This window comes from Leptonychotes weddellii, chromosome 14 (assembly GCF_054177405.1).
Source record: "Leptonychotes weddellii isolate Sample4059 chromosome 14, ASM5417740v2, whole genome shotgun sequence".
NCBI classification, from domain to species: Eukaryota; Metazoa; Chordata; class Mammalia; order Carnivora; family Phocidae; genus Leptonychotes; species Leptonychotes weddellii.
Genome location: NC_138382.1, coordinates 7,607,452 through 7,621,556, shown reverse-complemented (window position 1 = coordinate 7,621,556; position 14,105 = coordinate 7,607,452). Strand labels below are relative to the sequence as shown.

The following is a 14,105-nucleotide window of genomic DNA, read 5'->3' as shown; positions in this document are numbered from 1 at the left end:
CCAGCCTCCTGCACCAGCCTCTCACCTCAGCAGAGGGTATAGGAGTTGTTAACCGAAATGATATCAGCCTTCTCTTTTACTTTACTGGCATAAATTACTGCATGCCTTGAGCAAGTGACTATTCAAAGGACACGGATCTCATTTAATAGAATTAATAGTAACCCAGTGTCCTAAAAGTGTGGTGGAAGCAATAGTGTAGCTTGGGCCAGAAGAGAATTTATCGTATTGAATTTCAAGTTGATACTTAACTTGGGTGTGGGTGAGAGGAAACGCCTCATCCACCATAAATATGTGTGACCTTACAGTCATTCACCAAAGTATGGTCCATATAAGAAACGTTTTTTGGAGGTACCTGGATGGCTCAGTTGGTTAAGCATCTGCCTTCAGCTCAGGTCATGATCCCAGGGTCCTGGGATCGAGCCCCGCATCGGGCTCCCTGCTTGGTGTGGAGCCTGCTTCTCTCTCTCTCCCACTCCCCCTGCTTGTGTTCCCTCTCTCGCTGTGTCTCTCTCTGTCAAATAAATAAATAAGATCTTTAAAAAAAAAAAGAAACGTTTTTGGTTAGCAGCAGCCATTAAAGAGTGCCATGCCTTGCAACAAAATAGAAAAGTTTGCATTCACAGAAAGTCTCTGTTTTGCACCAGGGGACATTGATTATTAGGATGTGGGGGCCATGCTTGGATCCCAAAGGCAGATGATGTCACTGGGCTAAGAACTAGAAAGTGGGACCCACCCAGAACCAGAGCCACCAGGCTCTCCCACTCCTGCTTGCTTCTCTCTACGTCCCGTGGTCACTCCTGGGTTGCATACTAACAACACGGCTGCAGGAGATGTTTGGAGGACGGTGGTTGGAACGGGGGACAGAGGTAGGGAAGACATGCACATGAAAATGTGTTAGAGACGACACACACTGTGTCATAGAATCAGCTACCGATGATCCATTGCAGTGTTGTAGAGTGCATGCACTGATGAGTTTTCCCAGTCATATCAGCCCGACAATTAAGTTTTAATAATTTAACACATCCCTGTTGACAAAAGAGAGAAGGAGTTTATTATGGAAGAGGAAAGGCCCTGCTTTAGTTCCTTGACACTGTGACAGCAGGTACCCCCACCATCCTCTTTTTGATTTGAACTTCTCTGTAAGCCAGGCCTCATGTCCCCTCCCCAGTCCATCCGTACAGTGTACATGGTGATCTTTTAAAAAGATGTGGCAGATCTTGCCACTGCCCTATTTCAGACCCATCAGCGGCTTTCTGTTGCACTTAAAGTGAACACACTCAGTGTGGCTAGGTCCTCCGGCATCTGCCGGCCTCCTGCCCCCCCAGCACAACCTGCTGCCTCTCTGTCCCCATCTCCAGAATTCCCCTATTGCTTATGTTTAGTTCCTCAGACTCACCAGGCTCCTTTACTCCACAGGGCCTTTGCACATACTCTCCCTACTTCCTGGAATCTCCTCCTCCTCCAAGGCCCCGTTCTTCAACCGGCTGTCTTGTTGCTCATTATTTGGTGTTTTAGTTCAACTGTTCTCTCTTCAGCAAGGTCACCTGCATCAAGGGCTGGCAAATTTTTTCTCTAAAGGGCCAGATCTCAAATGTCTTTGCCTGTGTGTGTCAAAAAGTCTCTGCCCCAATGTTGCCATTGTGTGGCGTGAAAGCCGCCATATAGACAAAGCAGAAATGAGTGAGCCTGGCTGCGCCCCAATCAAACTCTATTTACGCAAACAGGCAGCAGGCCAGGACCTAAATTTGCCAAACCCTGCTCTAATTTAAAGATGTCACGTGTTGTTATGCGTTGTCTCATAGCAACTTGTTATTTTTCTCTTTAGTGCTCATCACAATTTGCAATTAGCCGTTTGGAAGGCAGGGATTCTATTTTCTCATCCCTGTACACGTGGAATGCGCCCGGCAGGTAGTAGTAGATGCTCAAGAAATATTTGGACGCATCTTAAGTGCCCTAAATTAATAACTTGATGTGCTTACCAAGTAACAGTTTAAGGAAGCACAACAGATTCACGACTGTGTGTGGATAAGGGAGAGAGAATTGAGGGAGAGGAAGAGAGAGACAGCGAGTGAAAGTATTAGGAACACGAAACGATCTCCTCTTTCTAGAGAATCTGTTGCCATACACAGCATCTATAATGTACTCCTTGTGGGTTTTATATAGAAGTATTTCCTTTTTCCATGACATGCCCCCATCACTCTGGGGTGGATATTCATTCATTCATTCAGGCTATCCTGGATCCTTCAAGAAGACAGCAGTAATACCGTCTTCTTGTTTTGCCTTTTTGGGTTCAGGGCTGAGCTGTATCGGGCCTCAGGAAAGTTTGAGCTGCTTGATCGTATTCTGCCAAAACTGAGAGCAACTAATCACCGCGTGCTGCTTTTCTGCCAGATGACGTCCCTCATGACCATCATGGAGGATTACTTTGCGTTTCGGAACTTCCTGTACCTTCGCCTTGATGGTGAGTCCCAAAGGGACCAGGCTCGGAAGCCACGCCGCTGGGCGCGCAGCGGGTGAGGGGCACTTAGGTCCGGCCCCAGCCGGCAGGAGGAGGGAAATTGCTGAAGAGTTAACTAGCAGGGTGGGGTGCAGCTTTTTTTTGCAGATAGCAATTTTTATATCCTCCACCTTAAAATAAGCCGAAATCACTCGCACAGCTGTTTATCCCCCCCAGACAAGCCAGTGCAAGTGGACTTGGAGGCATTTATGTGTGCCACAATTAAACTAAATGAAACTAAATTAAAATTTAAAAACCCTCTCTGCTTTTAGGATGGTGTGTGACCTACACACTATGCCGAATATTCTGATAAGCCCTTAGCTTTCTCTGTTGAGGCATATTTTAAGGGGATAAAGGCTGTGTCTCCTCTCTTCGGTAACACTGTACTTATTCATTTAGGATGGTACCGAATTATCATTAAAGCGTCTTTCTTTTCCTAAATAGAACATATCTCCATGCTGCATTAAGAGATAGGGCCCCACTGTGTCCTGGATTTTACAAAACTATGTGAAATAGTTGCCTGATTTGCCTGGGTATTTCGATTTTTAGAAAATCAGTAAGAACATATGAATGGAAGGAAACATGCATTTAGAGATATTTATTTCCGAAAGTACTGTATGATTTGGATACCTGCCCTAATATTTTTGAGGTTGAAAGATACCAAATTTCCTATGCTGTGGCAAGGGGATAGCACTTTCTAAGAGTGGTACGTGGGAATAGGAGCTAATTTATAGCCAGGATGGTATGGAATCCCTGCACACAAAATGTAACAGTTATTACTAATACCTGTTTTTATCTGACACAATCTTCAAGCTATTGTTATGTGGGAAATTTAAAAGTTTATGTTCCATTAAAAGGTTTTACTTTGGGGCACCTGGGTGGCTCAGTCGGTGAAGCGTCCGACTCCTGATCTCAGCTCAGGTCTTGATCTCATGGTCGTGAGTTCGAGCCCCATGCTGGGCTCCACACTGGGCGTGGAGCCTCCTTAAAAAAAATAAAAAATTAAAATTAAATTAAATAAGTAAATAAAAGGTTTTGTTTTATGTTCAGTCCAACATTCTGTCCCCCTGGTTGCCACTAATTAGATAGAACTGGACACACACCAACCTCAGACTTGCCCTACTCTCTCTTCTATTTTTTAAGTGAATTCTCTTTATGGTGTACCTCCTAGGGTATTATTAACTTTTGAACTAATTATACCTCAGACAGACTTGATTTTGAAAGATCTTTTTATCTCTCCCCTCCAAAGTCACCGCAACCTAAGTCAATGCATGGCTAAGTCAATGTTCCTTCTTGAATTCGTGACACGGTTCTGTCGTCCAGTCTTGTCTCTTTTGGCAAATCTCCTGCACCGCGTCTCGTCCTTTGTCCTTTGACCTGATTCTCCCGTCCCTTCTCCATAAGGGGCAAGGTCAGCCCTCATCTGAAGGGCAAGCCCACCTTCCCTTGCTGCTCAGGTGAGGGGCAGCCCTGCCCTGGTGTCCCGAACAAGTGCTGTTTTACTACTTTGTGGCTTTTCGTTTAGAATCTCCCCTCTTTGAGGATTGTGGCCCTGGAATATTCAAGTCTGTGGAACTGGCAAGAAGTGCTTTCCTTGAAACATATCACTGTCATGTTTTCTTGCCAGCCTGAGAGAGTCTCCTTCACAGGTTGCTGTTGGTGGCTGACCTTATCCTTTTGTCATTAATAATAATTGTCATAAAAGGTGACGTTGATGGAAGGCCTACTGCTTGTGGGATACCGGGCAAGGCGCTTCCTGTGCATTATGGATGTAATTTTCTCGGCAAACAGGCTTTTACCCCCTTTTACCAAGGTACGAATACGATCCCCATTTCACAGATGGGAAAACAGAGGCTTAGAGAAATGAGCTAACTTACGCATGACGCAAACGGCGAAGCCAGGCTCTAATTTAGATCTCTCTGATGCCAGTTAGTTTTCAGAATCAACTTTAGCAGACCCAGGAGGCTACATCCCCTCTCTGAAAATGCAGGCTTCTTTCCTGGCAGGCGGCATTTCAAGAATGATTTTGAACTTATTCACAATTTTTAAAGTGATGAATTGGAACGAGATACAAGATGAATGGAGCCGCTGTGTTCCTGACATCGGAGTCCTCGCCATTAGGCTGGAGGAGACAACAAGTAAACAAGCTTCATAATAAAATGTTACAGATGGAGTTGAGGAAATGGTACGGCTTCTGCCCCGCAAGAAATAGCAACCATTTGTTTGGGGGGGCTGGAGAGAATCAATGGGCAAACAGTCAGTCTACACACTCACAAGGGCACCAACTTCCAGCCACCTGCCCCTTCACCCATTTGTTAAAATGGCTTCAGATTTTCGTTGCTGAATTTGAGGTCTCAGATGTTTGACCTCGGGGGGGAGAAAAATCACTCAATGACAGCTAAACAGATTTCTTTTTCTTGCAAAGATGATGGTTGCATGAACAGATTTGGCTACTGTCCTGTTACATAGTCTTTGTTTTCCCTGGAAATGATTTTTGAGTGAGAGCAAGTGGTGAAGCTACATCCCAGAAGACCAAATTTTCCCAAAGCAGCTGAAACTAAGTTAAAATTAGTAATCATGAAAGCCTGACAGTGTGTTCCTTCCAGCGCATTCTGCAACTTTCAGCACAGTCGCGCTTGCTCTTAATTGTGTTCTTGGTTGTGTTCTACCTCAAAGTCTAACAGAACGTGGAACTGACGCTCATACTGAGCGTGTGAAATCCTGTGCCACCTGCAAGGAGCATTTATTTGCTCTGTGGATAAACCCTGACACAGTGGTTTGAATCTCCCTGAGCAAATATCCCAGCGATTGCTGATGATCAGCAAAGATCTCGACTCGGGGAACCTGTGACTTAATGGGAATGGTAATCCAGCAAATTCTGAACCTTGTCATTAGAAATGTCATAGTTCTTTGCCTGAAACGTGATTTAATCATAGATTTTTATGGCTTTGAAAATTCATCAAGTTCCCAGCTAGTTAGGCGGTGTGAATCCACACCAGATATGTGCTCCGTCTCTTTGCTTGAGGTACCTGGCGGAGGGCCCCAAAACCCCTTTGACCAAATCATTTTGGTATTTCTTTTGTTTTCCAGGGCTTTATTTTGCATTTAGGGTTATTTTCATCCCCCAGGAGACATGTCCACTAACCAGTTTAATTTATAGCTTAATGCGGGTGGTCGTTAGCCGATTCTTTTTCAGTGGATTTAAAACTGAACTTATATCCTCAGAGCACATAGATGCTGTACCTGCTGTCGGAAAACAGACATCCTTGTCTCTGGAAGCTCTCCTTTCCTTCACTTTAGGAACATCTTTTTTGTTGTTGTTTCTGTGGCTTTCCATGTGGTTTGAGGCAGAGGGTAAATATGGAACCGTGACTCCATGTGAGTAATTCTGTCTTAATTATTGCACCTGGAAAGACGATACAGCGAGCAGGTTTCATGATAGCACAGAACTTGTCTTCCATTAGGATCGAGAACACATAGGTCACCGTGGTCTCAGAAAGCCAACTCTGGGGCGCCTGGGTGGCTCAGTTGGTTAAGCGACTGCCTTCGGCTCAGGTCATGATCCTGGAGTCCCTGGATCGAGTCCCACATCGGGCTCCCTGCTCAGCAAGGAGCTTGCTTCTCCCTCTGACCCTCCCCCCTCTCATGTGCTCTCTCTCTCATTCTCTCTGTCTCAAATAAATAAATAAAATCTTTAAAAAAAAAAAAAGAAAGCCAACTCTGAAAAGAAAAGAAAAAAAAGAGCCCCACAGAGTTGAGACCTCACTCAGCAAGCAGAGCACATTTAGTGCTCCTCCCCCCAAAATCTAAACTCTTTACCGTTTCTCCTTGCAGGATTTGACCAGGTGGCTAAACTTGAAATCTAATTTAGAAAGCAAAATGAGCTCTAAAGAACATTGCTTCGTTTAATGAAGAGAACCCCCAAAGCCCCTTGGTCCTAATCCCCATTTGCTATATATGGGGAATTGGGTTTTTTTTTTCCCCCCCTCCTCGGGAGGGTACTTACCATTTTTATTAATAGGAAGAACAGCTCCACCCCCTTCCCCCTGCTGCGTTTGGGTATTTGACCCTCAGGATAACATGATTTCCTAAGCTGTCCTCGCTTAAATGTTTTAATCCTCTGAAATAAGTTGCTGGTGTGTTTTCATCCTTAAAAAAAGAACACCATGTAGAAATAATATTTGTATAGCAGGCGTTGAGGGACCATCGTGGGACACGCATATCTGTTTCCCAACAGCCTAGAGCCTTTTTCAAACCTCTGCAGCAATGCTTCCCGGGGAAATTCATTACAAACACAGAGTGTATGATTGAGTGGCTGATTTGGGAGGCAGGTACGGATGACTTCGTGCCCTAAATGTGAGCACCATGCTCTGGGGTCTGGTGCTCTCTGCTTACTCCCTGTTGTGGAGTCTCTTCAGGCACCCTGGGGCCAGCCGTAGGCAGGGGTATTATATGCTGCTTCATTGGGTTGTAGGTCAGCACCCTTTGAACTCAGCAGAGCAGAATGTCAGCATGAGAAACAGACTAAAGAGCTTCCGTATACGTATATATATATATGGGGGTTATTGTGGCTTCAGGTCTTGCTAACCAGGATAAAAATATTCCTTTCACGTTTTATGTTTTTCCCAGCCAGATCATGCTCAGGAGCAATCCAGACGGTAAAACGCAGTGGAAATCGATTTCCCCTTTGTTTCCACCCTCTTGGCATAAACAAGAGCTCACTCTAATGCCCGTCCGCAAAATTGCCTTAAACTGTTACAGTAATCTTTGTAGGCACGTGTGCGTGCGTGTGTGTGTGTGTGTGTGTGTGTGTGTGTAGGTAGGTGGGTTTTTAAAAATTATTTGGTGTTTTTAAGCACAGAAGTAAATCTAGAAAATGTTTTCATTAAGTTTTAGGTTAACGTGAGAATGTTTTGGAATTTGTAAAGTTATAAAGGTGCCCGGTCCTAAGTGTTTAAACCCAGCGTTTTGAAACAATGGATAGTAGACCGTGTTTTTTCTTGATTTGAGAAAAGTCTCTCTCTCTCTCTTTTTTAATTGCAAAATGTCCAAAGTTCCTTTCAAAAAGTACAAAAACCCCAGGGGATTATCTCACTGGTGCCAAGAGGTGTCTGTTTCTCCAGGAGGCCGGCCGATCTCTCTGGCTCTGTGCCATTTTCGGACGGGAGTTCATTGGCAAATTTACTTGTCTTATACCCACAGGCACCACCAAGTCTGAGGACCGGGCTGCTTTGCTGAAGAAATTCAACGAGCCCGGGTCCCAGTATTTCATCTTCTTGCTGAGCACCAGGGCTGGTGGCCTGGGCTTGAACCTTCAGGCAGCTGATACAGTGGTCATCTTTGACAGCGACTGGAACCCTCACCAGGTCTGTCCGTCTGTGACGTGGGGGCCCCTGGCGTCCCTTCTGGAACTAGGGGGACTAAGAGACTGTTGGTGTCGTCATTCACCCTTGTGGGGAAGAGCGGATTTCTAAAAGAGTGGGCCATTTCTCCCAAGGGCTGTCTTACCTCACCTCCCTCGGAGGTCGGACACCTTCCACACACCTTCGATGTGCCTTTGAAAAGCTCCAGTTTGGGGTACAAACTCAGTCTCTGCTCAGTGTTAGACCCATCTCCTGGGATTGACCCCAAAGCAAAGGATGTTTGGTTATAGGAAAATTCACAAATGTCCAAAATAAAAACAGCAACAACTAACATTTATTAGACCCTAACTCTGCGCCACCCTCTTCACGTGCATCGCTTCATTCCGTTTTCACAACGCTGTGAGGTTGTTAACATCACTAGATGCACCTTTCCAGTCAAGGAAAATGAGTCCCCAGAAGCTGTAAGTAAGTTCCTGAAGGTCAAACCATTAGTATATAGTAGTTTGTCTTTTGGTCTGTGTGTTTTGTTTTAAAATCGCCATCAAAGACTATCCCGTGGAGCATCTACTACTAAGTTCTTTGAGCCAGGTCAATTTACAGTTACCCTTTTATAGGATTGCTTTGATGATTGAAAAAGCCCAAGAGAACGGGTCCCTTGTGGCTCCCCCGTAGTTGCCTCCGTGCTGTGGGGAGACAGTCACCTGCTTGTGCGAAATTGGGTAGAATGCTGTTCGTCGGGATTTGATTCATTTTGAAGCACACGTGAATTCAAAATAGGAGAGAGAAAACTGCAGCTCCCCCATATGAATGTGACTGGAACATCAGTTTCCCCGGGCTGCTCCCTGCGCCTCGGTTTCCTCCACTGCAAACACGCAGAGTAGTAGTGTTCTCACTGGGTCGTGGTGGAGACTGGGACGAAAAGGCTTACGGACGGCACTCATTTAGGGCAGGGGATGGAGTCCTGGGCTGCACAGAATGATGAGAGAGCTTGTAAAAAAAGCACGCACGCCTGCTTCCCATTCCCTGCCACCCCACACCCCGTTTGCTTCCCAGGCTTCTCCAGACATTCAAAAGCTCCCTAGAGATTCTGCGTCGTTTCTCTCCTAGCTGAGGAGCGCTGATTTCAAGACTAGACCAGTGGTTCCGAGCCTCGGGGAGGCCACGGCCATTGGTCTTCAGGAAATATTTTTATATATTTTATATATTTTTATAGCCCACGGTGCATTCCCGGGCACAGGTGGAATTCTTACTCCCATGACAGACCTGCAGTTTTCCTGCTTACTGTTGGGAACTCCGCGTCAGTCCCACATTTTGAGAGTGGCTGCAGGGCTGCAGGCCCTGAGGCTCTGCTGGGCATCTAGGGGAGGAGTATGTGATTCTTCTCCTCCCCGGGGTGCTCGGTGTGGTTTCGATCACCCTGTCTCTGCTGCCTAAATCTTTACTGAGGGAAAAAGAAAAAAAAGAAAAAAAAGCCTGTCTATAGGTGAATGGAGGGTTCGCTAGATTTTATCTTTGGAGGTAAGCACATCTGGGGCTTCTCAGCTGACCATCTGGTTTGGCACAGGGCAAATCCCAAAGGCCAGAGGTACTCACTGTCTCTAGAAAAGCTGGTTTACCAGGGAAAGGATGCTGGGACATCCATGCCTGTCTCTCTTTCTCTCCCTCTACCCTGCTCTCCCCCTCTGTCTCTGTCTTCTCCCTCTCTCTCTCTCTCTGTCTCCCCCCCTCTGTCTCCCCCTTCTGTCTCTGTCTCTCTCTCTCTCTCTTTCACACACACACACACACATACACACACACAAACTTACAACCACTAACTAAAGGTGGAACTCCAGAATCAAGTAAATTGCATGAGCGTTGAACAATTCATTCACCTTTCACTGTATTTGAACTAAAACTTAAGCAACAAAACACACAGGACCTCAGACTTCCTCTGGTCTAATTTTCCACAGGTTCCCAGCAGTGGGCCATATATTTCTCCCAAATATTTTTATCTGCCGTAGGTAGATTTCACTGCCGCCTGATTTGGGCAACTGGGCTGATCATATTTTTCATGTCTGTCACTTAAATGTGGCCATTAGTTTGGGCAAACCTTTTTTTTTTTTTTTTTCATTTTCAGAAGTCAGTGATCTTAGAGTGATAGAGTGAATATTGATTTTTCATATGAAAGGTAAGAGAACTAACTTTCATTAAGCAGCGAACTCCACTAGATACTACAAGGCAGTTTGCAAACCTAACTTCATACCTAGTCCTTGAAATACTTTCCACTTAAGGAAACCAGTCAGTACTAACTTGTCCGTGTCTGTCTGGGTATGAATCCTGTACCCCTGCATAAAGGTTGCATGGTCCCCAAAACGAAAGTTTTGGACCTCTTTTTACCATGTTGGTTTCAGCATGTGTTGCCAAAAAAAAAAAAAAAAAAGCGTTCTGTAGTAATTCTTTGTCACGTTGAGTCAAAATTAAGGCATATTGACCAAAGAGCAGTTCCGTTTGACAAAAGTTGACAGATTGAAGATAGAGGCCTACCAGTCGCTAATTGGAGGCTCTCGTTAGAAGTAAAGTTGGAACATACATATGTGGAATTAGCAATAAAATCCCTCGGGATTACTGAGGCTCTCATTTCCAAACAAACATGGCTTGGTACCCTTATTATTAGCCCCTGGAGCTGGAGTTGGGTTGTTTAGACAGAAGGGCCAACCGCAGAGTTACCTTGGAGGCTCTCTTCTCAGGCTATGTTCTTGTCTTCAGATTCAATCACACCTCCTTGGTGTGACGAAACATTAGACCACTAAAATCTCAGAAGTATTGACGAATCCATCCAATAACGACAGCACGTATTTCTTGGTCACCGTATACGCCCCCCTCCCCATTTTGGCTTACAGACTTAGGCTTATATTCCATAAACTTCTTCAGCCTAGAAACACTAATTTTTGCTGCTTTCCAAATAGATATTTGGCTTTATACACACAAAAAACACCACTGCCACCACCATGAAACAGAACAGAACAACACACCTAATTGGCAGCCAGCTCGCGAGGGCTCACGAACTTACCACCCCCATTTTTAGGTGTCCCGGGCCCTCCACTTCCTTGCCTATTACATTCTGTTGCCATCTGTACCTTAGTATTTTTGCAATTTATCAGCATCTTCTAGGGCAGAGGTCAGCAAACTCAGACCTGGGGACCGAATCTGGCCTGCCATCTGCTTTTGTAAGATCTGTGAGCTAAGAGTAGTTTTTTTCCCATTTTTAAGTAGAAAAATGTAAAATGGAGAAAAAAGAAGATGATACTCAGCCTTTTGGTGAGAACAGTTGCTAAGTGTTTGCTCTTGGCCCAGACAACCTAGAATATTTACTACTAATAGATAATCGCTCTTGGGCCCGTTGCAGAAACAGCTCACGGACCCCTGTTCTAGAAGATAATCCAGAGGCTGACAGCACACAACTCGCTGTCTCGGCCACGGCCTCACCACACTGGTGAGCGTGTGTTGAGAGAGATGACTGAACCAAGGTCTTGTAAATGAAGTTTAGGGTTCCACCCCTGCCCCCAGCTTTGGATTTCACTTATCCACCTCACTTTCTCCTCTTTGGAAAATCATCTAATCTGGATGGGTGCCAGCCATGTTCGTGGTTCAGCTGTCTGATATTTAATATTATTCAGACATCTTCTGAGGAGCAGTTTTTGCCTCATTAGTCATTTAATCATAGAGGTCCCTGCAGCAAAGACAGGTCTCCTGGGGGGACTTGGGCCTGTTGTCGCCTTATGCCACGTGCATGACTCATCTGGTCAACAGGATGGGCTTACGCTGTGGAGTATCAGCTCTGTGCAAAATCAGGTGCCAGGGATGCAGGATACAGGGGACAGACTTTTGCCCTAAAAATGGAGACAGGTCTAATGGGGGACACATGGAAACCACTACTTAACATGGGCACAGAGACCATCCCCTGGGCCAGAATGAGTAAAAGTAACAGACCAAGAAAGTTTTATTGTATAGCATTAAAATCAGGTAACTTGGCCTCAGGTTTCTGAAGGTTTTAATGGAAAGATTTCATTAAAACCTTTTTCTTCTTGTAAGAGTAATATATGTTTGAAGCAGCAAAAAATGTTAAACCGTTTGAAAATAAAAGGAGGAAAATTTAATAATGACTGTACTCTCACTGCTGGGAAATGTCAATATTGTTGGCGTGGCCCTCCTGCCTTTTCTTGGTCTGGGTAAATAAGCGCATATAGGATCCTGGTGTACCTACTCATAGGTAACTTGTAGTTCTTACTTATTATAGCTCTGTGTTATTAAATTTCTAATTGATTTGAATGGCACTCTACATGTAGTATGTGGCACATAACATACAAAGACTAATTTTTTAAACCAACCTGTTATTGTTGATTTTTTATTTAATTCTGCTCTTAAAACTTGTAAATAATATGTAACAGCGAGAGGTACACCCTTATTTGTAAATCTTGGTGCATATCCATGATTATTTCCATAGGATAAATGACGAGAAGTAAAATTTCAGGAGGCAGGGACCATACCCAGTTTTCACACTTTTGAAACAAAGTGCCAGATTTCTGCCCCCAAAAATATGACCAACTTAGTATTCTACTAGCAATCCTTTTCCTTCCCCAAACAAAAGATTGCATCTTTGGTGGGTTTAGATCCCAGGAGATCTGTCACCTGAGCAATCCGTGTATGTACAGTGTGTATGTGTAACGTATGTGTGTATAATTCATGAATATGTTAAAAATCTTCTTGAACACTTGACACAAGCAGCCATGACGACCTTGCAATTTAAGGTCAGTTGTAGGTCATATCAAAGTCCTAATTCTGACATCAGATGTATTGGGGGTTTTTTTTGTTTGTTTTGTTTTTAGTTGGGGACTAATTCTGATGGTGAACCAAGCTCATCAGAGCCCAGCTTCCCTCCATTAGGGATGAACTAGCTTGCCTATGTTAAAAATGAAAGCAAAATCTTTGATGAGTATGGGTGGGTTAAACAACCCTCCTCACTCCCCTCTCGGGCAGGCGACTTGCGTGCTCAGCTAATGCACGCACTGACCCCTGACAGCATGTCCTTGTCCCTCGCAGGATCTGCAAGCACAGGACCGAGCTCACCGCATCGGCCAGCAGAACGAGGTCCGGGTGCTGAGACTGTGCACCGTAAACAGCGTGGAGGAAAAGATTCTCGCCGCTGCAAAGTACAAGCTGAACGTAGATCAGAAAGTGATCCAGGCGGGCATGTTTGATCAGAAGTCTTCGAGCCACGAGCGGAGGGCATTCCTGCAGGCCATCCTGGAGCACGAAGAGGAAAATGAGGTATTACAGAAAGCCGAGTTTATGAAATCAAAGTGACCTTTTGTCTCAGAAGGATTAAGAATGACCTCTCCCTTCTTTAAAGAGTTTCCTGGGCTGGCGTTAATTAAAATGAATAAATTAGCTGCTATCTTCCATCCCAAGCACAGAAAGCCTCTGAAAGTTATCCAAACCAGTGTCTAAAAGCATGTGCTAGAGGGACCGCAGGGCTCAGCCAGGGCATGCTTCTTCCAGGTTTCGCCCCAGAGATGCAACCCGTGCGTGGGCTTGATCGTATTGTAAATATTGCCTTCTGTAGGGCAGATGCAGAACTGCAGACAGGCCCGTGGGGGGAGAGTGGGGGGCAAAATCAGCCAGATGAGACCAGACAGAGCCCGGAGGAAGGGCCTCTCCTTGCCTTCTCTCTCTCCCATCCCCCAGGGCCCTCTGTTGTCTTTTGCCTTTTGATTAAGTACTTCAATATGATTGTAGGACAAGCCATCTTAACCTATTTACTTATACTTGGAGAGCATGACTTTTACCCCCAGTTCAAGGTTTCCTGTAAAAGCCGACCAAAGGCTGAGAAAATGACCGGTTTAAAAAAACAAACAAACAAAAAACAACCTCTCTTTCCTTGGCAAGATTGTTCAAAGAATGCATTGCTTATGTTTCTCTAAGGGGGCCGGAATCTTCAGGTCATCCCTTGTATTTTTTTTTTTTTTTTTAGATTGCCAGTTTTAGTAATTCTTTTTAAGATTTTATTTATTTATTTGAAAGAGAACAGAGAAAGAGAGAGAGAGAGCATGAGCAGGGGGGAGGGGTAGAGGGAGAGGGAGAAGCAGACTCCCTGCTAAGCAGGGATTCCCCACATGGGGCTCCATTCCAGGACCCTGGGATCATGACCTGAGCTGAAGGCAGATGCTGAACCCACTAAGCCACCCACGCGTCCCCCCAGTTTTGGT

General features: G+C 45.0%; 1 protein-coding gene across 3 annotated transcripts in view; it reads left to right on the top strand.

Moving 5' to 3' along the window:
* SMARCA2 (SWI/SNF related BAF chromatin remodeling complex subunit ATPase 2) overlaps positions 1-14,105 on the top strand; it is a 133,493-nt gene that overhangs the window by 44,836 nt on the left and 74,552 nt on the right. For all 3 annotated transcript variants that reach the window (XM_081802798.1, XM_081802799.1, XM_081802800.1), the window contains exons 18-20: positions 2,295-2,461; positions 7,700-7,863; positions 12,940-13,167. In XM_081802798.1, coding sequence (XP_081658924.1) covers positions 2,295-2,461; positions 7,700-7,863; positions 12,940-13,167 — 559 coding nt within the window. The remainder of the gene's footprint in view (positions 1-2,294; positions 2,462-7,699; positions 7,864-12,939; positions 13,168-14,105) is intronic.